The 19971-nt window shown below is 34.2% G+C and overlaps 4 protein-coding genes across 5 annotated transcripts; 1 reads left to right on the top strand and 3 right to left on the bottom strand.

Annotated features, from left to right (window-relative positions):
- On the top strand, nucleotides 1855-6456 carry LOC18611872 (probable polygalacturonase). Its single transcript, XM_007048343.2, has 5 exons — nucleotides 1855-2307; nucleotides 3439-3559; nucleotides 4533-4707; nucleotides 5128-5198; nucleotides 5319-6456. The coding sequence occupies exons 1-5, from the start codon at nucleotides 1855-1857 to the stop codon at nucleotides 5945-5947; spliced, it is 1449 nt and encodes a 482-aa protein (XP_007048405.2). The 3' UTR covers nucleotides 5948-6456.
- LOC18611871 (photosystem I reaction center subunit N, chloroplastic) lies at nucleotides 6873-7900 on the bottom strand. Of its 2 annotated transcripts, none has more exons than XM_018126301.1 (3): nucleotides 7417-7900; nucleotides 7172-7297; nucleotides 6873-7060 (listed from the first exon to the last, which is right to left on the bottom strand). In XM_018126301.1, the coding sequence occupies exons 1-3, from the start codon at nucleotides 7720-7722 to the stop codon at nucleotides 6947-6949; spliced, it is 546 nt and encodes a 181-aa protein (XP_017981790.1). In that variant the 5' UTR covers nucleotides 7723-7900; the 3' UTR covers nucleotides 6873-6946. The 2 variants fall into 2 exon arrangements, with proteins under 2 accessions (XP_017981790.1, XP_007048403.2); XM_007048341.2 differs by having other exon boundaries at nucleotides 6873-7064; nucleotides 7417-7899.
- LOC18611870 (26S proteasome regulatory subunit 4 homolog A) lies at nucleotides 9738-13783 on the bottom strand. The gene is made up of 6 exons (XM_018114061.1): nucleotides 13209-13783; nucleotides 12227-12472; nucleotides 11305-11474; nucleotides 11018-11234; nucleotides 10735-10875; nucleotides 9738-10007 (listed from the first exon to the last, which is right to left on the bottom strand). The coding sequence occupies exons 1-6, from the start codon at nucleotides 13689-13691 to the stop codon at nucleotides 9924-9926; spliced, it is 1341 nt and encodes a 446-aa protein (XP_017969550.1). The 5' UTR covers nucleotides 13692-13783; the 3' UTR covers nucleotides 9738-9923.
- LOC18611869 (transcriptional activator Myb) lies at nucleotides 15743-17175 on the bottom strand. The gene is made up of 2 exons (XM_007048338.2): nucleotides 16893-17175; nucleotides 15743-16789 (listed from the first exon to the last, which is right to left on the bottom strand). The coding sequence occupies exons 1-2, from the start codon at nucleotides 17044-17046 to the stop codon at nucleotides 16053-16055; spliced, it is 891 nt and encodes a 296-aa protein (XP_007048400.2). The 5' UTR covers nucleotides 17047-17175; the 3' UTR covers nucleotides 15743-16052.

Below are 19971 nucleotides of genomic sequence, written 5' to 3'. Positions count from 1 at the left end.
AAACAGCTTATCAAATATTTTAATTTAATTTTAAAATTATTATTTTTCATAAAAGCTTCTTAATAACTTTTAAGTTAAAAAAAAATTAAACCAAACGAGTTCTTAATAATAACAAGTAGAAAGTGCGATTGGACATGAAGGTCAATAATATTTTTAATATTAAAATTAATTAAACTTATCATTTTTTAAGAATGACCTTAGTTTATAAAGCTAGAGCAAGACTGATGTTGTGATTTAATGATTTGTTTATTTCTAATTAATTATTATGATTAGTAAAAAATTATTACAGTTTGGTTTCTAATATTTTGTGTCTTAACAATCCTTTTGAAAACAGAAAAATAAGAAAATAAAGCATAATTTTTTAAAAAGTTATTGAATTATTTGAGAAAATTTAAATAAATATTTATCCTTCTATTACAGATAATAAATCATTATATTTTTATTTTGTATCGAATAGATTTTTGTTTGATTAAATATGATTAAGAGTTAACTAATTATTTTTATTTAAAATATCACTTGTTATTTTATAATTATATAACGTTGTTTAAAATATATTTATGTGGATGGTGAAATAATATGTGATCATATATTGATTAATAATAGTGAATTTTTGTAAATAGTTTAAATTCATTTTAAATATTATGTCCAAAAATAACAACGAAATTGAGTTTTATATAATTACGGTAAAACATAATTCAGGTAGTATTTTAATTTGGTTGATTTGAAACTCGAAATTAAAAGCGGATAACTAGTAATTTGGAAAATCGAACAACAAACAAAAAAAACAGGAGAAATTAAAAATAATAATAATAACCAAAAAGTCCAAAGAGGGGAGCAGAAGGAATAATTTGAAAGCATTCTTTTTTCTCATCCTTCCTCGTCCACCGAATGGCATTTTTAAGGCATGATCCATGGGGAAGAGCAGCTAATACACTCGAGGCGGCGATGAATCAAATCTATAATTGGGTCCAACGTTTACGATCATCATTAGCTTCTTAAAAATCCAACACAAACCCTTTCTGTGCACCGTAAACACACGGCAACAAATCCTCCTAAAAGGGCAAACCAAACAAGAAAAAGAAAAAAAAAATACAATTTTCAAAGAATCCCCGTGAAGAGCGGCCTAGGCTCTTTCACACCGTCAGCGGCGGGCACGCGGAAATTCTCATTGCGTTTGCCGTTGTCTCAAGTCCGAACCAACACTCTCTCACCACGTAGCAATAACAGACTTAAATTCTACGTGGCAGTAATCTATTGGCCCAATGTTTAAAAAGTTTTCTTCATGTTATTGGCTGACTCTTGTACCGAACAAACCGGATCGAAGCAAATAATGATATTTTAAGTTTCCAAACCGGACCCACATTTTTTGTTTATTAATAATTAAAATAAAAAATAAAATAATAACACGCAATGCGGCAATGGGCAAATGGCAAATGGAAGTAAGGTACGTTTCTAAAGTACACCGGCAGGCGCAGTATACCTCACCTTCTTCTTTCTCACGTATGCAGGAGACAGCCTACTGTTTTATTCCTCGCTCATGGAGAAACATCTTTTTGTTTTTCTTTTTAACTTTTACTTCATTTCTATTATTTTTTTAAACTTCTTTTCATGCATGTAAAACCAATCAGACTTCAATTTCATTTATTTTTTTCTTTATTATAAAATGTTGTTTCTTTTTTTTTTCCTTAAATATTGGTGAAGCATGAAAGACAATCGAGATGATCAAGGACCATTTAAATTCTTTTATCGAAATCTGTAATTTGTTTCAGTTGCAGCAATCAAAGTTCAATCTTTATTTTGTTTTCTAAACGGTGCAAACAGATTCTTTTTCTTCTTCTTCTTCTCAATCAAAAAATGGAATCTGAGAAACCAAATTTTGGTGCAATAATGGTTTACTTCTCGAAGCCATCATGGGCTTTCCTCGTTCTTCTTTTTACAGCAATAGCAATTCTCTCTCTTCAAATCTCCACAAAAACTATCCTTCCTTTTCAACTATTTCCCGTGTCCGGAGCACCGAAACAGCCCGACATCGCATCCGGTTCCGACCACGGAAGTTGCGCCGGGTTTTTCGGGGAGTTGCCGCGGAGAAAACATGTTATGTCGATAAAGGACTTCGGGGGAGTTGGAGATGGGGAAACGTCAAATACGGATGCGTTTAGGAAGGCGTTGGTTTACATGCAGCGGTTTAGTGAGAAAGGTGGGGCTCAGCTCAATGTGCCCGAAGGGAGGTGGCTAACCGGAAGCTTTAATCTTACCAGTAATTTCACGTTGTTTCTCGAACAGGGTGCTGTTATTTTAGGCTCTCAGGTCAGAAATGCTCTGTTTGTATTAATTAATTTTGCGTTTCTCAATTTTTTTGGTTTAATTTGTTGGGTTTTATTGGATTGTCTGGAATTAAGTGGCTGACTGTTTGCTGTTGATTAGAGGCTGATTCAAACCTGACACATCCAAGTTGAAAGTTTAAGTTTTAACTGTTGGAAGCTTTGCAGTCTCTGTTTTTTTTTTTGTTTTTTTGAAGTTGTTTAATTTCTTGGGTTTAAATTGGAATCTGACGAAATAAGTTGGCTGATTAATGGTTATTGAATGTGAGTTTCTTTGATGGTTCTCTGATTTCTGGGGTTCGTGCTGTAAATGGGAAAACAGAGTGGGCTACTCTGTTTCCCCTGTATAAATTGTTTCTTCTCCTCCTACAACTTACAATATTTTGCTCTTAGTAATCGAAATATTCTTGGCCTTTTTTCAGCTTAAAATTAGGGAAGAAAAGAACCTTGTAATAAGTGAAAAAGAAGAAGAAGAGGAGCTTTACATAAAGTTGGGTGAAAAAAGAGGGCAGATTTTCTACTAGTGCTTGTTTGAAACGTAGGTAGGTTTGCTCATGTCGTGTTTGTCATGCGTATTGGTCTTTCTCATTGCCTTTTTTTCTTTAGGAGAAACAAAGTTGGTGCTGCTGATGTGCAACTTCAACTAAAGGGGCCCCACTAAACATATTTTGTTTCTCATTTCAATTTAGGTTTAGCTATTTTCTTGTGTTTGATTTCATTGGTTCTATTGAAGAAAAGAGAATGCCAAGAATGTTTTGAGCAAATCAAGATATATGTAATTTTTGGGTTGTTTGAATCAAGATGATTGAATTAGAAACTTGTAAGTCCTACTAGCCTGTAAATGAGCAGCCTGTCATCTGGAAACAATTTTTTATTAAAATTAAGAAATACTAGTTGTTCTTTCTAATTTGTTTTGGTCATCGCATTAATTTCTTAGCAACTTTTTGCTAGACATAAGTGCTATGTAGTGGTGATAGGTGGCTGATCATATTTCTATGCTCCTAGTCTTTAATTAGTAAATTTTGAAAAAGGAAATTTGTGAATGCTTGCATTTATTTATTTTCTAATTAGTTGCTTAAAACTGCTGTTTTTTAATTTTTGTGTTCATGAATAATAGGTCCCAGAGGAATGGCCTATTGTAGAGCCATTGCCTTCTTATGGTAGAGGGAGAGAGAGATTGGGAGGAAGACACATAAGCCTTATTCATGGAGATGGTCTTACCGATGTTGTCATCACAGGTGATTTTATTTTGATTCGTTCTGAGAACTTGTTTGGAGACATTGTTATGGTGCTTTGATGATTAAAAATGGAAAGAGAAAGAAGAGTTGCTTTAACATTAATGAGTTAAAAAATAAACCACACTTCTCTCTTTAGAAAAAAGAAAATGTTCTCATTGCTTGAGAAATCACATTGACCTTTTTGTAGTTCTCAAAAGTAAATGGACTCCCCTTGAGTGCTTATAGTTATTAAATTTAGTACGGTGGATGACCGAGAATCATTCATCGTACTCCTTCATCATTAATATCAATAATGATGTTTCAATTTAATTTTTCTTCATTTCTAGGATACGGTAAAAAGCACAAATTCACCTTGATAGCATTTATATGGAGAGTGTAGTTGCTCTGCATTTATTTCCTAGCATATGTAATTTTGTGTTGTTGAATTAGTTAAAGCTACCAAAATATGGCATTATGGATGAATATATTGCAGTTTGATTCCTCTGAAAGAAATAATTTATATTTTTACTTGACCATTGGTAGAAACATTTTCTTCTTATTACAAACATTTAAATTGGGAGGATCTTAAGCAGTTCCATGAAAAAAAGAACTGTGATCTAAAAATTGTTTATGGCTGGTTCTATAGTTGCAGCCAGCCTAGGAATTTATTTCATTTTGCTTCCTCAAATTAGATTAAACTAATTAGGGCTTATAGATGATAACAAATGAATGCTTTTGTTATGTTTGTTAGGTGTTATATTGAAAAGCTCAAAAGTATCTGAACTAATATTTTGATCTACTATTTCTACTAGTAGGTGGATTTATTTAAAAGCAGTCAAAACAGCTTCATGTCTTGAGTTTCACATAGCAGCTAGCTGCCATCAGCATTAAATTTATTTAGAAGTTTAGCATTACCATGAAACTTGTCTGTGAAGCATGTCTGCCATCTGAAGGATTTCTCAAAAATGTGTGATAAGTTGTTTTGGTTTTGTAGGACAGAATGGGACAATTGATGGTCAAGGTAGGATGTGGTGGGAATTATGGTGGAACAGAACGCTAAAGAATACAAGAGGCCACCTCTTAGAACTAATGAACTCTCATAACGTTCTTATCTCCAACCTAACCTTCCTCAATTCTCCATTTTGGACCATTCATCCTGTTTACTGCAGGTTTGACCTCTCCTGCTTGTTGTAGCTCATTTTATGTATTTATTTTGTATACTTTTCCGAGCATTAGTGTTTAGTTTTTTCAAGGTAAACAGAAGTGTCAGCCTCTTTTGCTCCAGTGTGAAGATGAGATGCATGTCATGGTACTTGATAGAAGCTAATTACCTCAAGATCGCTCAACTCTGAATTCTCTCTTATAATTTATACCCCAAAATTACTTATAGGACATACTGAAAAGAACTTGAGGTTGCGTTTTGTTTCCCATTGCTACTGTTGTTTATCCTAAATTTTATGGGTCATACAGGCATCGGATAACATAAAAATTATGATTAATTGGGTTGGTGACTCCTTTCTCACAGTTTTCTTTAAGATTAGCGTTATAATGGAAAGACTAACTGTTAGTTTTTCTACTTTTTCATTCAGCAATGTTGTTATTAAGGACATGACAATATTGGCTCCGCTTAATGCCCCAAATACAGATGGAATAGACCCAGGTATGTTAGTGCTATTCTCCATCTTCTTGTGTACTTTATTCCACATTGCATCTAACTTATAACAACCTAAACCTCATAGTGGAGATCTCTTTTCTAACATTCTCATTATAATTTGTGCAGACTCAAGTACCAATGTATGTATTGAGGATTGCTATATCGAGAGTGGAGATGATCTTGTAGCAGTGAAGAGTGGATGGGACCAGTATGGCATCACCATGGCACGACCAAGCTCAAACATTATAGTGCGGAGAATTTCGGGCACCACGCCAACGTGTTCTGGTATTGGCATTGGTAGCGAGATGTCTGGAGGGATTTTTAATGTAACTATTGAAGATATGCATGTTTGGAATTCGGCAGCTGGGGTGCGTATAAAAACCGACAAGGGTAGGGGGGGATATATTGCAAATATCACGATAAATAATATAAAAATGGAACGAGTCAAAATACCCATTAGGTTCAGTAGAGGCTCCAATGATCACCCTGATGACGGATGGGATCGTAAAGCTATTCCTAAAATAGAGGGGATATTCATCAGTAATATTTTTAGTTTGAATTCAACAAAAGCTCCAGTACTGGCTGGTGTCCAGGGTGCATCATTTGAAGGGATATGCTTAAAGAATGTTACGCTACTTGGCCTTGCATCAACTGCAACATGGCACTGTGAGTTTGTTTCAGGTTGTACCAGTGCTGTGTTTCCATTGCCATGTCCCCAGTTGCAGAACAATGGCTCTTCACCATGTTGCTTGTAGGCTCAATTTTGTGGTGAGTTCCTGAGTGCATATGGAAATTTCAGGTTTAAATTTCTTTTCACATGGATGCTTTGAACAAATTGGACTTTAAGGTGAATCAATTCACAACATGATTAGTTGGCTTCGGTTGTTCACATGAATTTTCCTCTCTTTCAAAGTGAGGAGGTATGAAGTTGGGGTGTTAAAAGCTGCAGACTAGAGGGGCTGCTGATTGTGTTAGCAACCTGCAATTTTGTCGAAGATATAAGTTATTGAGGCAGTTGGACTTGCCTGGGTGGACGATTTGTCTGGTGATAACTGGATTTTGAAGATAGCTTTTCTTTTGATATTTCATCTTATACTTTGAAAATTTATTACTCAACAACACTTAGGTTGTACATGAAAAGGTTCACTGAACCCCTGGAAAGAAAACCTAACATCTTTAGAGTCCTCAATAGACAGAGAACATGTACAAAGAACTCGTATAATTCATTTCATTATTGTAAAGTTACATTACTATTGTGTTTTCACCCAATTCATTATTTGTCCTGCATCTTGAATGGGTTGATTCTGTAGGTACCGCGGCATATAGGTTTTTAATGTTGGAAATCAGTATATTTAAGCCATTATACATTTGTTAAAGGAAATTATAAAATGAAATAAACAGGACATGCCAGAGGTACCACGGCAAAATATATGAAAGCAAGCATCATCGTGCGCCAAAAGAGCAAAGCAAGATTTTTCTAGAAAGTTTCTGCAGCATTATTCTGTTTTAACATCATATTCTGGGTATTTTCCGAGTCACTGGTCCCATTTTTTAGATCAGTTGAATGGTTTTTGAAAAACAAGTTAATTTCATTTTATCTTTTGTTTCTTTCCAGTTTATTCTCTAATTATTATCCCCTGAAATCGGGATACGAACAGAAACTTAGAAAGAAAAGAAAAAGTCAAGAAAACCAATGGATATTAAAGTCTCTTAAATGGGAAAATTAGATACATGTTGTGCTAGAGTAGATGGTTTTAGTGAAAGCAATACATATGGATTTCTTTACCATTTCCAGAAGACATTGGAACCACACTTGTATTTGTCCTTTCCTTCACATTCCAACTCCAAATCATCAGAGATGAATGGTACTTTCTGCATAAACAAAATAAAAAAAAAAAAAAAAAAGACTCTCAACCAAATATCATCATGAAAGCATCAACTGAAACTTGATAAAAAAAAAGCATATGTGAGAATTGAACCTTTTGCTTTGCGAGATCTTGGCAGCCAGTGAAGTTCTCAGGGAACTTGCAGGTGCCAAATTGAACTGTGTATGCTCTGGCAAAGTTTGCTCCACTAGTGGCCAACCTCTTCTTGTCATTCAATTCCTGCAGCAATATTGACAATAACCATGGATCACCAACTTCATCAGGTTCAGCAATTTTACTCTCAAAAAATCAATAGTACTGTGTTGATTGACGTTTTTCAGTTTTCATAGCAAACAAACCTTGTTGGCTTTGCTCTTTTCAAGGTATTCATCGAAGACACTAGCATTTGCAGAAGAGGCGGCAGCTGTGGTGAAAAGGGTAGCGGCCAAATAGAGCATAGCAGCTCTTCTTCCTTCACTGGCACGTGATTCTTCGGGATCAGAAACTTTAGCCTGCTGGGCTCTGATCACAGGCAACTTGCGACCACCAGACACAACTGGGGAAGCAACTGAAGGCACTGAAGCAAGCTTGGCATTAAGCTCAGATGACCCGGTGCCTGAGATGGCATAGTTGCATGCCAAAACGCTCGAGTTCATGGCTGCCATTGCTGGAAAAGGAAATTAGTTTACTACACAAAACAAATGGAGCGTAATTGGCTTTTTCCACAAAGTCCTTTTGAGTAATAATAGATTTGTGAATGAGGATATTTGATAAGGAGTGACGTGGCAGGAGGAGATGATGAATTGGATAAAAGATTGTGGTTCAAGTGTGGATAAGGTGAGATTGCCTCACTCCTATTGGCAAACTTTGCTCCTCATGCTATTTTTGGGGCAACTAAAGTTGCGTGGCAAGCTTGAATTTTGGGCCCACTATGGAATCTAAAATTTGTGCTTGGTATCTCTCTGCCTCACTGGGAGCCAGGTGGTCAGGCCAGATAACAAGATTTACAACTGCAATGCTTTTGCATCAAGCTTGGAAACTTGAATAGGAGAATCATCTCTTGGAATATTTTAATGTCTTTTCATTTATGTTTATTAAGACATTTTATTAATGTTTATTCTCCACAAAGCCTTTCAATCTGATTCTGCAAGTTAACATTACAGCAATACACAACCTGAACCTAGCTGCCATTTTCAGACTCATTCCTGTTTTATGAATAGAGGGCCATTTTCTGATAGCTGTAGCTTGACTCTATCGCGAAATCCGGAATGTAAAACACCCATATATGGTCCTGGATTCTTTGAATTATGGCGTTGATTGGTCTGTAACCAAAGCAAAGCAAAACATAGAAGAAGGCTTGCAACAGAGTGAAGCTGCGAATAAAAACCGCACAGAAACAGTCCTCATTCCAGCACACAAAGTGAAGTAAAAGCTTCTTTCAAGAGTCTCTGTCTGCTTCAGGACCTTCATTTAATTGTTTCGCATAAAGGCGATGGCGTCTCTTTCGCCCATAGATTACCCAGAAGATCAGAGAGAGCATAACTGCAGTTGAGACCATTACCAGCCCGATACAGATCCGGCTACTATATTGCCGAAAAACCAGGGCAGTGTTCGATATATATGCCTGTAAAAGTTTCCCGCATAAATTTGCAGTCTTGAAACTGAACGAGGAAAGGAGCATATGATTGTTAAATCATTTAATTGTTTAGTTAAAATATCAATTATTATTTTATATTCGTATGATATTAATGTAATATTAATGTGAAGGATAAAATATATTATATGATTATATAATTATGTTAAATTAATATGTCACATTATTATTAATTATGATATGTCAAGTAACACATTATTTTTAATTATAATATATTAACATGTCACGTCAATGTCACGTTATATATAACGATAAATGATATTTTAATTAAATCAATCATTAATCATAAATATTTATTTGATTCAAAATAGAAATATAAAAATTTATTTAATTTAAAATAAAAAATAAATAAACTTGATTGAACGTAATAAAAATTTAAAAACTTATTTAACGTTTTTTTTAATAATTAAAAATTTTTTTTTATATATTGTGTCATTAAATTTTAACTATTATATAATTAATATAAAAATGTAAAATTGAGAAAATTGAGCTTGATTCTATTATGGTTATATTTGAAAAAATTTTCATTAATTCGCTTATTAACTAAATAATTATCTAATTTGGTTAATCAATTAATGGTCCATTAAAATTATATTTATAACATCCATTTGATTAATTTTCGTAGCACATACAGTTATGATTATTTTTTAATCAAATTAATTGTTTGTACACCCCTAAAATGACACAATTTCTTAACCAAATTTTCCATCACCTTTAAAATTTCCAAACTAATTTTTCTTTTTTACAAACAAAAACATGGAGTGAGGGGGTCATTCGTTTATATAAACAAAACACTATATAAGGAAAAACGGCACTGCGTGTCACAATTTTGTGGTACCAACTGAAACTTGAATCATAAAATTTTATACATTTACTTAAAATAATAAAAAAATTCAATAGGAAATATGAAGAAAAATATGTTTTTAAATTCAATTATATTAATGTTTATAATGTTGCAACTAAAAGGGATATTATTGCAACTCACAGGTCAGTAATTGCAGTTGAAAGACCAAGGATGTTGCAGGATCAAGAAAAGGAAAGGGAGATTGACAATTGACATGCTTCATATTGCTCCAGAAGTACAGGCACTTGTTAGGAAATAGAATAACATGTCACAACACTAAATGGTTTGCAAGAAAAAAACCTTTCGGGTAGATCCAGAAATACAAAAGAACATGAATATCTTAAAAAATTATATGTAAAACAAGTTTTCTACATATAAAGTCCTTCTGGCACCCCTTCTTTCTTCTTGAACATCACCTTTTCCTTGGCCTTTTTAAAGTCTGCATGCGTCACCTGAAACACCGGATTTTACAAAATCAAACCCTTAATTCAAGCAATTACCAAAGAATGTCTCGATTTAGATAAAACCTACAGGAGCAATCTGAATCACATCAACCGTGTGCTAATCAGAGTGACTCAGAATACGGATTACAGGTGCTAATGACAAACCTAATTCTAAATAGGCAAGATTACAGTGCCAATTACAGTCTAGCACTATGCAAGCCCAAAATATAAGCAGGTTATCAAGAATATAAACCTAAAATAGAAGAAAATAGAGCATTCTCTACTTGCAGAGTGCAAAAACCAGGGAATTTATTGCTGTCTCATAAGAATCTTAATTAGCAGCAGGAAACTTCTTGATGCTACACTCTACAAATAATTCATTTACATTTATTGTTTAACTGTGAATGATATGCTGAAATGTCCTGTTCTCTACTGCAGGAGGTACATCATTCTGCAATGTAATTCTCAAGACGATAGAATGACATAAAATATCTGTACTTAATTCTCTCCTTCTTTCTTTCCCTTTTCTCACGATACAATGAAAAATTAGCATATTTCATTGCATCCTACGAAAAATTGAAAGAAAAAAAAAGAAGAGAATTTGATGTATATTTATCTATATTGTTAAAGCATTTCCAACTCTACATTATCGATCTGGAAGTTAGAAATAAAATACCTTCACCTTATAAGAAAAGAGAAGTACAGAATTTCTTTATTAAGAATTTATATGACTCACCTTCATGCGACGCTCCCTTAAAGCAAGTAAACCAGCTTCAGTACATATTGCCTTTATATCTGCCCCAGAGAACTCATCCTTAGTCATAACAAACTCTTCCAAGTTGACATCATCAGCCAATGTCATCCTTGATGTATGTATCTGCAGTCCACAGTTTTAAATGTGGCTAAGTATAATAATGAATCAAGCTTTATAGACTCAACCTACATAAAGAAAAATTAGAAGCAAGAGAAAAACATAGTCAATGTACAGCTTCAACACAATCATGCAATGCCACACATACCTGGAAAATGCGCCTCCTTGTTTTGATGTCAGGGAGAGGAAATTCAATCTTCCTGTCAATTCGACCAGGGCGAAGTAAAGCTGGATCAAGACTTTCAATTCTATTTGTTGCAAGAATCACCTTGACATCTCCTCTTGAATCAAAGCCATCTAATTGGTTCAGCAACTCCAGCATGGTCCTCTGAATTTCACGTTCACCACCAGAATGGGCATCATACCTGTGGGGTATTTTAATGAGAAATATTGCAAGTGTAATTCCATCAAGGCATAACTGTTTCACTAAATTACCTCTTAGTACCAACTGCATCTATTTCATCAATAAAGACAATTGAAGGGGAGAGATCATCAGCAACTCTGAAAAGTTCCCTCACTAACTTGGGACCATCTCCCAAGTACTTCTGAATTAATTCACTGCCAACAACACGTAAGAAAGTTGCTGATGTAGAATTTGCCACCGCCTGCACAAATGACATGACAAGCTCAGACTTTATTGATACAGCAAAACCAACCAGTGCAGCCAAGCATGCCATACTAGTGCAAACAAATAGCTATTACCACAATAAATAAAGGGATAAAAGAGTAGGAACCATAGCAGTGAATTTATTTTCCATAGTAACTCAATCAAAAAATAAAAAAACACAAATTGTAGTCATGTAGAATTTGGGTCCTCTGGTACGTGTGATCATGTCTGTGCCTCAAAACCTAGCCACTGAAGGAAACTAACCTTGATGTTAAGATGATGAAGGTAAGTATAGCCCATCATGCAAATAGAATTAACAGGAAAAGGCCATAAATGTAGTCAAAGACTCAAAACCTAGCCACACATGGGTCTCCCGTTATAACCAATGGGAAGTTTAATAATAAACTGAACATGAAACAACAATGGACATAAAAAATGAGACACTCAAGGTATGAAGACCAGGAAAGATTTTCACATTCCAGGAAGTTAGGAAACTCCCGATATAGATTAATTATGAGGATGTTGTGTATGCTTGTCAAAGAAATTATATACAATCGATGTTTTTAGGAATTCAGTTGTCTTCATACAACTAAAAGTACGGCCCATCCACATTGATTTTTGGAAGTTTTTCATCTGATTAATTTTGAAAAACAGAGGGGTAAGGAAAGAAAAAAGACAAAGTCATCAATGATTACAGGTAGATACCCATATAAACAAAATAGTTGGGCAGGAAAAGATAAGAATGCACACCTTTGCAAGCAAGGTCTTGCCTGTCCCAGGCTCTCCATACAAAATAACTCCTTTCGGAGGTTTGATACCAATGTCCTCATATAATTCAGGATGAGTAAGAGGCAGCTCAACTGCCTCCTTAATCTCCTGTATCTGAGCATCCAATCCTCCTATATCAGCATAAGATTCCAATGGAGCCTTTTCAACCTTCATCACCGATACCATTGGATCGACTTCATCTTGCAGAAGTCCAACTACAGAAAGAACCTGCGAGGTCACATACAATAAGAGAGCATAAACATTTCTTTCCAAGAACAGAGAACTGACCTGAGATAAACCATAATATCTTTGAGAAAATGCTTAACAATCTAATGAAAGAATAGATGCAGAAGTATCCAATGAAAGAACAGAAACCAATTTATCCATTCAATATAAAACGCATTCAAAACCAGGTTATTTCAGTTAGATATTGCATCCACAGTAGGGGTTGAACCATATCCCCAAGGACTGCAACATGACGCAACTAAGATTGCAAACAAACCAAGTTGATAAGCCGAACACCCCTACTTGAGCACGTTCCCTCAAATTCTATATCAAGCTCATGTGCGTTCATTTCTTGAGAATAAAGAGCTTGAGCGTATTGTTAACTGATTTATAAGTTGAAGCTCAATTAAACGTTCATTTTAAAGCTCATCTAGGACCTACAATTTAAGCCTGGATAAGAATATTTTCCAGATTAAAAGCCAGTTATCTAGTACTACAATTTTCACATGAATTCACTCATATATCATAATTGTCCAACCACTAATTTTAATCCTAGTAGAATTTGAATCTATATTGCATAGACAAAACTTCGGCATACACATAGCTCAGTAAGGTTTCAGCTAAACATAAACTTATTAAAATTATCTTATCATGAAAGGTAACATCTCGGAGAAGTTTCCCTAACATTGACTCTAAATTGCGTATTCAGAAGTTCACATCATAGTTCTATTTGAATTACCTTATTATGCATCAAAATAGCACAACCAGGCTCCAGCTGGTCTTTATCGACAAACGATAAAATGCCCACATAGTATTCAGGGCCAACGGACGACGAAACAATGGCGTGATTCTCATCGATGAGTTCCTCCAAATTACCCACACTCATCGGGGAGCCTCTCAAATCATCGACTTTAGATCGATCTTCCTCGGCTTTCTCTTCTTGGGGCTTTAGCCTTTCCTGGTTAGCAACGAACTCTTCTTCCATTAGTAAATAATCCTTGATCCGCTCCAGCTTTAACAGCCGTAGCTTGCACTTGCTGAGAGGGGTTACCGTCGGAAGCCGGGCAGCCGCTTCTGGACCCTTTTGTTTTCGTTGCTTCCGACCCACCCTGGCCGGGGGTGCAGCTGGCTCGAACTTCTTTTCCTTCTTGTCGGACCCATCGGATTTCCGGTCCCCGGGAAGACCCTGCCGGTTCAGACCACCCGGTGTTCCCTGACCCATGCCTTAGACTATTGCTTTAGAGAGAGATGGAAAATGTAGAAGGTTTTGTTCAGATTTTGGCTTTGGGATCAAGCCACCTGCTTTATACGGGGAGTTTTCTTTTCCTTCCGTTCGGCCTCCTAATTTTTTCTTTTTCTTTTTGTAAATAATAGAATAAACCCGAGATTTTGAAGGGTACAAAGGTAAATTCATGGTGAAAGTATTTATTTTTAAAATTTGACAGGAAGAGATTTAATTAACAAAATTATGTACCAATTAATAAATTAAATATCTAAATATAATTTATTATTAAAATTAAAATGTATCTTTTTCTATTTTCATTTTTAAAAAATTCGCCGATTAAAGTTCCCATTAGCTTTAATAAGACTAACATGGAACGACTAGGTGGCTTTGCAATGAAACTGGATAGATGCACTGCATGCCAAACAAAATTGTGGAGGTGTATGCAGGGGATTGAGGTTGGTATGGGAGTCGGGATTATGCAAAATTGATCCACAAATTGATAGCCGGTTAGTGATTAATGCCATTTCTTCACAATTGACCAATCCATGTATCAACTCGGACCTTATAAACGCCGTCAAGATGTTTATACAAGACATGTATATAAGGAAAGCAATGTCTTAGCAGACTTTAGGGCGAATAAGGGTTCTCTTTGGAAGAATCTTTTTTATTTTATAATGGTCCTCTTATAGGTGCTAGAGAGATTGTCATTATATGACATGTTAGGGGTTTGTCTTTCTAGATTGATTTCAATATAAATAATTTTTTTCAAAAAAAAAAGTTATCAAATGAAAATAATTTTTAATAAATATAAATGATAGATTCTAAAATGAGTATTTAGTCAAAGTATCATTAATTTTTGTTATAATTTTTTTTTATTAGACAAAATTTGAAAATTAGGATATTAAATTGCAAAAGTCCTAAAGTGAAAAATTGTGTAAACAATTGAATCTTAATTGGTAAAATCAATGATAAAAACGGTTTATTATACTTTGAATTAGCAAAAGCAACGAAAAAAACCAACCATGATAATCATTACTGCAGAGAAAGAAAGAACCAATAATTGGCTGCATGGTCCGGAGAGGTCCCCTGAGAGCCGAGGCAGCCGGGGACTGATGATACGTGTGATGCGAAACAACATAAGCAGAGATATAAAAGCGATTTTTTTCTTGACTTGCGCATTAAAAAAAATAAAATCAAATAAATTCGATTTTAATGTTATCAAACAACAGTTCAAGGTATTCGAATATTTAATTCATTAATTGGTAAATAATTTTTAATTTTAAAAGTAAAATTTTAATTAAAAAAAAAAACTCAAAACACAATCACCCAAAATTTATCAAGTAAAAGGAAAAACGTTCAAGAAACCATGACAGAATCATCCCACCACAATCAAAATTGAATCATTTCTGTACATTAGAATCACCCAAGTAAAAATTAATTCCATCATTCTCTCAAACATTTGATTTATCAGTTGATGTATAATCTCTTGCTTAAAAAGTTAAATTCAAATCCCCTTCCCTCAATTATATAAAAAAAAAATTCCATCCTTTGCAACAGACCACAACCAGCACGGAGCCACCGTCCAGAATCTTGAGAACTTAGATGACTAAGTAAGTAATTTATTATTATTTTTTAACTGTTACTTGCAAGTTTTTTATTTCATGTAAAAGTGAAAACTCGATGGAGGATCAAATACTTGTTCAGGCAGCATTTTGTGTTCCAAATGTCATCCCTCACGTCAAGTTTTAGGTGTTATCTGTAAACTCAGATTCAACTGTGCTGCCACTTGACTATAATTTAAGTGGTAAGGATTGGAATGAATTTGGGCAGAAATTAATATTAATTTAGATTCTAATTCTCTCTTATATGAATAATATACACTAAGAATATTCATTTGTCTGCATTATTGAAGATTGCAACGTATCAACAAATATTCTTAAATTTTAAAAAAATTAAACGAATCAAAGGCTGATGATCTATCTGCATGCTCTGACTTATTAATCTATGTGCAAAAGGAAAGGCGAGATTGATAGCATGAGAGAAAGCCAAAAGGGAACAACACCTAACACAGGTATGTAGTTAAAAAATTATTCATGCCTCACTAGGTACACACATGAACCACAGAAAACAAATAATTATAATCACTGCAAGAATATTTTTAAAGTTCCATCTAATTAATCTGCAAAAGAATAATACACTTATAAGACTTGTAGCCCTATTTTTCTTTTGCATACACTAGCTACTCAATTCCTAGCTAGATAAGATTATATATATATATGGAAATCAAGTATAAATATAGGAAGATCTGAAACCCAATATTCTACTTAGCGGAAAAGATTAGCCCAAGAGGTTCAGAAATTAAGAGATTCCCACACCAAGAAAGTCTATCAAGGGAATATCCTTGTGCTTGATTGATCCTTCCCCTTGAGAAACTATATGCAGATTCCATAGTGCAGATCGGTTATCACTGAACTTCACTAAACCTCTCCTGCACGTCTCACCTTCACTTCCAAAATTTGAGAATGTGAATGAATGATGAACATGAACAGCCTTGGGTCCAATGAAATTACTGCAGCCTTTCTTAGCTAATTCATCCTGATCACTTGCCCTGACATAATCTTTTCTTTCTCTACCGAAACCATCATAATAACCTGATGAATCGTTTGTGATTGTTGATCCACGTCCACTCAGCCAAGAAGGTGATGAATTTGAAGAAGACAGTAACGAGAAACCCTGTCTGTCACGAGTGACTTGAAACCTGCAAAACCCTAACTTAGAGTCAGACGTTGATTGGGGCCTCAAAAACCCGTCAAATTTGCCACCAACATTGTTTTTGTTGGAAAGATCAGGATTTCCCTGGCCAGTTCGCTTGCTATAGATTAACAGTTTTTCTCTTTTTCTTCTTGCCATGATAACATGGTAATGATTCTTGACAGCATTATCAGTTCTTCCGGGGAAAAGCCTAGCTATGGAAGCCCACTTGTTTCCTTGAATCCCATGAGCAGTGAGGAGTATCTCTTCTTCCTCTTCTGTAAATGGCTTTTTGTTGATGTTAGGATCAAGTTGGTTGTACCATCTCAGTCTGCAGCTTTTGCCTACAAAACATACCAAGACAGTGAATACATAAAACTATTTCTTAAAACTAGAGCAAGTTTGAGAGATCAGAAAATTGAAGAGAGATCTAAACCGATATGTCACCTGATCTTCCCTGAAGATGTTGCGCAATGAAATTCCAATTCTTGGGACCATACTGTTCAACAAGCCGCTCAAGTTTCTCATCTTCAGCTGGTCTCCAATGCCCTCTATGGCAACTTTTCTCGCTATCACTGCTATTGCCTCTAAAATTTCCCATCAATATTTATGACATCAATGACACAAGAAAGAAGATCACAAAAGGTTTCAGAAAACATAAAAAGAAGAAATAGTCTCCAAGTGAGAATTATAAAAGTAGGTTGGTTTTAAGAGTTACAGATGAGAAGTCGCTTTTTTTCTGTATGCAAGATAGGGTGTGCTATTTATATATACATAAACAACAACTGATGACTCTGAGTCGAGGCCATTGACTCATTGCCTATTAATTTTTCAATTAATATTCTTCCATCCTCCCCATTTTTCCTCTCTCTCTCTCTCTCTCTCTCTCTCTCTCTNACAACTGATGACTCTGAGTCGAGGCCATTGACTCATTGCCTATTAATTTTTCAATTAATATTCTTCCATCCTCCCCATTCTTTCTCTCTCTCTCTCTCTCTCTCTCTCTCTCATGTATGTCCAATTTTAGGCATAAGGCAAGCTTATTACTTCTATCTGAGGTTCTCATCCTTCCCAAAACAGCTTTGCATTATTTATTTTTTAGCAAGTTTGGAAGTAGTTTGTTCGATGCAGTTTATTAGAGTGATGAAAATGGGAATTTAATTAATTTTATGAAAGAGGAAGTTGGTGAAATAATTGCTGTCAAAACTGGTTTTGGTGTAAGGTTGCTTTGTTTAAATGGTAAGTTTATAAGCATAATTCTTGTTGTGCAGCTATAGCCTAGCTATATGTATATACACAACTTGCACCTTAATTATAATGCTTATTTTTCACCCACAGTTGAATTGAAGTTCCACCTTAGTTACCAAGCACATGATGATCAATTTCATAGCAAGAAAAGCTAATAACTAATTAAACAGTTAATCCCTCTGTGATTTTTTTGCATATTTGATGAAGACAACTCAACAAAGTTAGTTCATTACAATGGGAATGGCAAAATTCCTAATCAAAGCAATATGGGATTCCTTTATCTTTTCTTCAAAAAGAGAGAAGAGAAGAAAAAGGGAGAGGGGGGGGGGGGGGTGTGAAATAGAGTAGATTTACATAACCTTTTCAACTAGGATTTATAATGCCTTTCCAATTCTATGCAATGCAGTCTATTCTTGCAAGTCTTCAAAGATAATCACACAGAATTGGATTGAGATTTGAGAGTTTTGGAGAATTATTGTATTTGTAGGTGTAAAAACATAACATGCATACTGCTAGCATTTATTGTAGTGCACATTCTTTTCTGTTTTCCATCATATTCTGCCTTAAAATCCTCATTATGGGATGCAGTTTTCTAAGTGAGTGTCAATCTTTATGTAAAATAAACTTATAGCAGTTATGGCACAGAGTTTGCTGTGTACAATGGAAGTTTATATGGCATCATCAAGGGTAAAAGGAAATAGTAGAATTCTTATAAAGTACATATCCCTTGCCGTTTGATTGTTACTTCTATTACTTACTTTTTGTTTTTGTACATGAAAAATACATTTGAATATCAAGGGATTATAGATAAAATCTACAATTTTTATTTAAATAAAAAAAATACATTTTTCATTCTACTTTTACATAAGTTAATTATATATATCATAATTAATGTTATATTTTAATTATTTATCTCTAGTTAATCAATTATGTATATTGGTTTTAATATATATATGCTGTTAAAGATGGGAAATTTGATTTAAAATATATTAATTCCTTGTTAATCTTTTTAATCTTAAAGTGTTCTTGGCTACATGAGAAAGAAAGAGAAAGAGCAGCACAAATTAATTTTCTGAGAAAAACTTTCTGCAAGCATAATAATGAAGGAGGTAAGGTATATCCACAAATAACTTAAAACATTTGAGAAAGTGACCCAAATCAGAAAGTTGAAGAACTAGTGATTATTCAAACAAGTTATCTAATACTCTATCAAAGTTAGTTAAAACTTCAACATGGGGCATAAGCATATAGCTGAGTATGGCGATCCTGTACATATAGAATAAATAACAACTTTAGATAAGGGAAAGAGGTTTAACCAAGCCTAAAAGCAAGGAGGAAAATAGAGCCATTTGATCTTATGCCCATGTGTATGGATTTGGCTCTTCTCTATTACATTTTAATTACTTATGCATATAATCATCTTGACACTACACCATACGAAAAATTAAAGATAGCACTGATGAAGAGAAAATCCACAAATACATGTTTATCACTAAGCTTCTTCTTCTGCATGCTTTTCATATACTTTGGAAGATTTTTTTTCTTTATTTTATTGCAAAGTTTGCCTTAGTTTTGCATGGAAACCAAATTAGTACTCTAAATACGCCTATTACTAATTAAACATAATACAAGCTACTAATATATATATGCCTATTACTAATTAGTAGTTGGGACAATGGGTTTGAAAGCCGTGCTTGATGAAATCTAGAGTTTTCGTTATTTCTTCGTACAATACAAGTTTGTTTCCATCATTCACTATAGGGATGGAAACTGCAACAGACTTTTGCGAAAGTCAATTTCCTTATGCAATTGTACATATTTTCCTTTTTGCACAAGCCAGACGTTTTATGTTAGTAGAAATCTTTAACAAATAGAATAAAGATTTTGAACGACACGGTAGCTTAATATTAATAAAATTATTTTTTAAAAAAACATATATTTCTTTTAGATCTTCTAGAATGCATAGTTTAAAGAGGTAGAGGTATATAAATATTTGTATATAGTCCAAAAATTTGTTGTAGTCTTAATATATATTCCTCTTCTTTAAGGGGAATCATATGCAAATTAAAAAATAATTCCAAGAGAGCTGAAAATAAGGTAAAGAATTGACTGCCCTCTTTCTTAATGTACCAAAGATGCTTGCACGAAGTGAGTTTCCCTCTCTTCTAATTTGTCTTTTTCTAATGAAAACCATACGACACCTTAGCTATACATTTTACCAAAAAAGAAATCCATTCAAGCAACATATATATATATATATATATATATATATATATAT

Source organism: Theobroma cacao, chromosome 1, assembly GCF_000208745.1.
Source record: "Theobroma cacao cultivar B97-61/B2 chromosome 1, Criollo_cocoa_genome_V2, whole genome shotgun sequence".
Taxonomy (NCBI): domain Eukaryota; kingdom Viridiplantae; phylum Streptophyta; class Magnoliopsida; order Malvales; family Malvaceae; genus Theobroma; species Theobroma cacao.
This window is presented reverse-complemented; position numbering and strand designations above follow the sequence as displayed.

Coding starts and splice junctions, on each gene's coding strand:
- LOC18611869 (XM_007048338.2), bottom strand. CDS start 17,046: ATGGGAAATTTTAGAGGCAATAGCAGTGATAGCGAGAAAAGTTGCCAT. Junction 16,790..16,892: donor ACATCTTCAGGGAAGATCAG/GTGACATATCGG, acceptor TATGTTTTGTAG/GCAAAAGCTGCAGACTGAGA.
- LOC18611872 (XM_007048343.2), top strand. CDS start 1,855: ATGGAATCTGAGAAACCAAATTTTGGTGCAATAATGGTTTACTTCTCG. Junction 2,308..3,438: donor CTGTTATTTTAGGCTCTCAG/GTCAGAAATGCT, acceptor CATGAATAATAG/GTCCCAGAGGAATGGCCTAT. Junction 5,199..5,318: donor TACAGATGGAATAGACCCAG/GTATGTTAGTGC, acceptor TAATTTGTGCAG/ACTCAAGTACCAATGTATGT.
- LOC18611870 (XM_018114061.1), bottom strand. CDS start 13,691: ATGGGTCAGGGAACACCGGGTGGTCTGAACCGGCAGGGTCTTCCCGGG. Junction 12,473..13,208: donor CTATTTTGATGCATAATAAG/GTAATTCAAATA, acceptor GTGACCTCGCAG/GTTCTTTCTGTAGTTGGACT. Junction 11,235..11,304: donor GATGCAGTTGGTACTAAGAG/GTAATTTAGTGA, acceptor AATACCCCACAG/GTATGATGCCCATTCTGGTG.
- LOC18611871 (XM_018126301.1), bottom strand. CDS start 7,722: ATGGCAGCCATGAACTCGAGCGTTTTGGCATGCAACTATGCCATCTCA. Junction 7,298..7,416: donor AAAAGAGCAAAGCCAACAAG/GTTTGTTTGCTA, acceptor ATATTGCTGCAG/GAATTGAATGACAAGAAGAG. Junction 7,061..7,171: donor AAGATCTCGCAAAGCAAAAG/GTTCAATTCTCA, acceptor TTATGCAGAAAG/TACCATTCATCTCTGATGAT.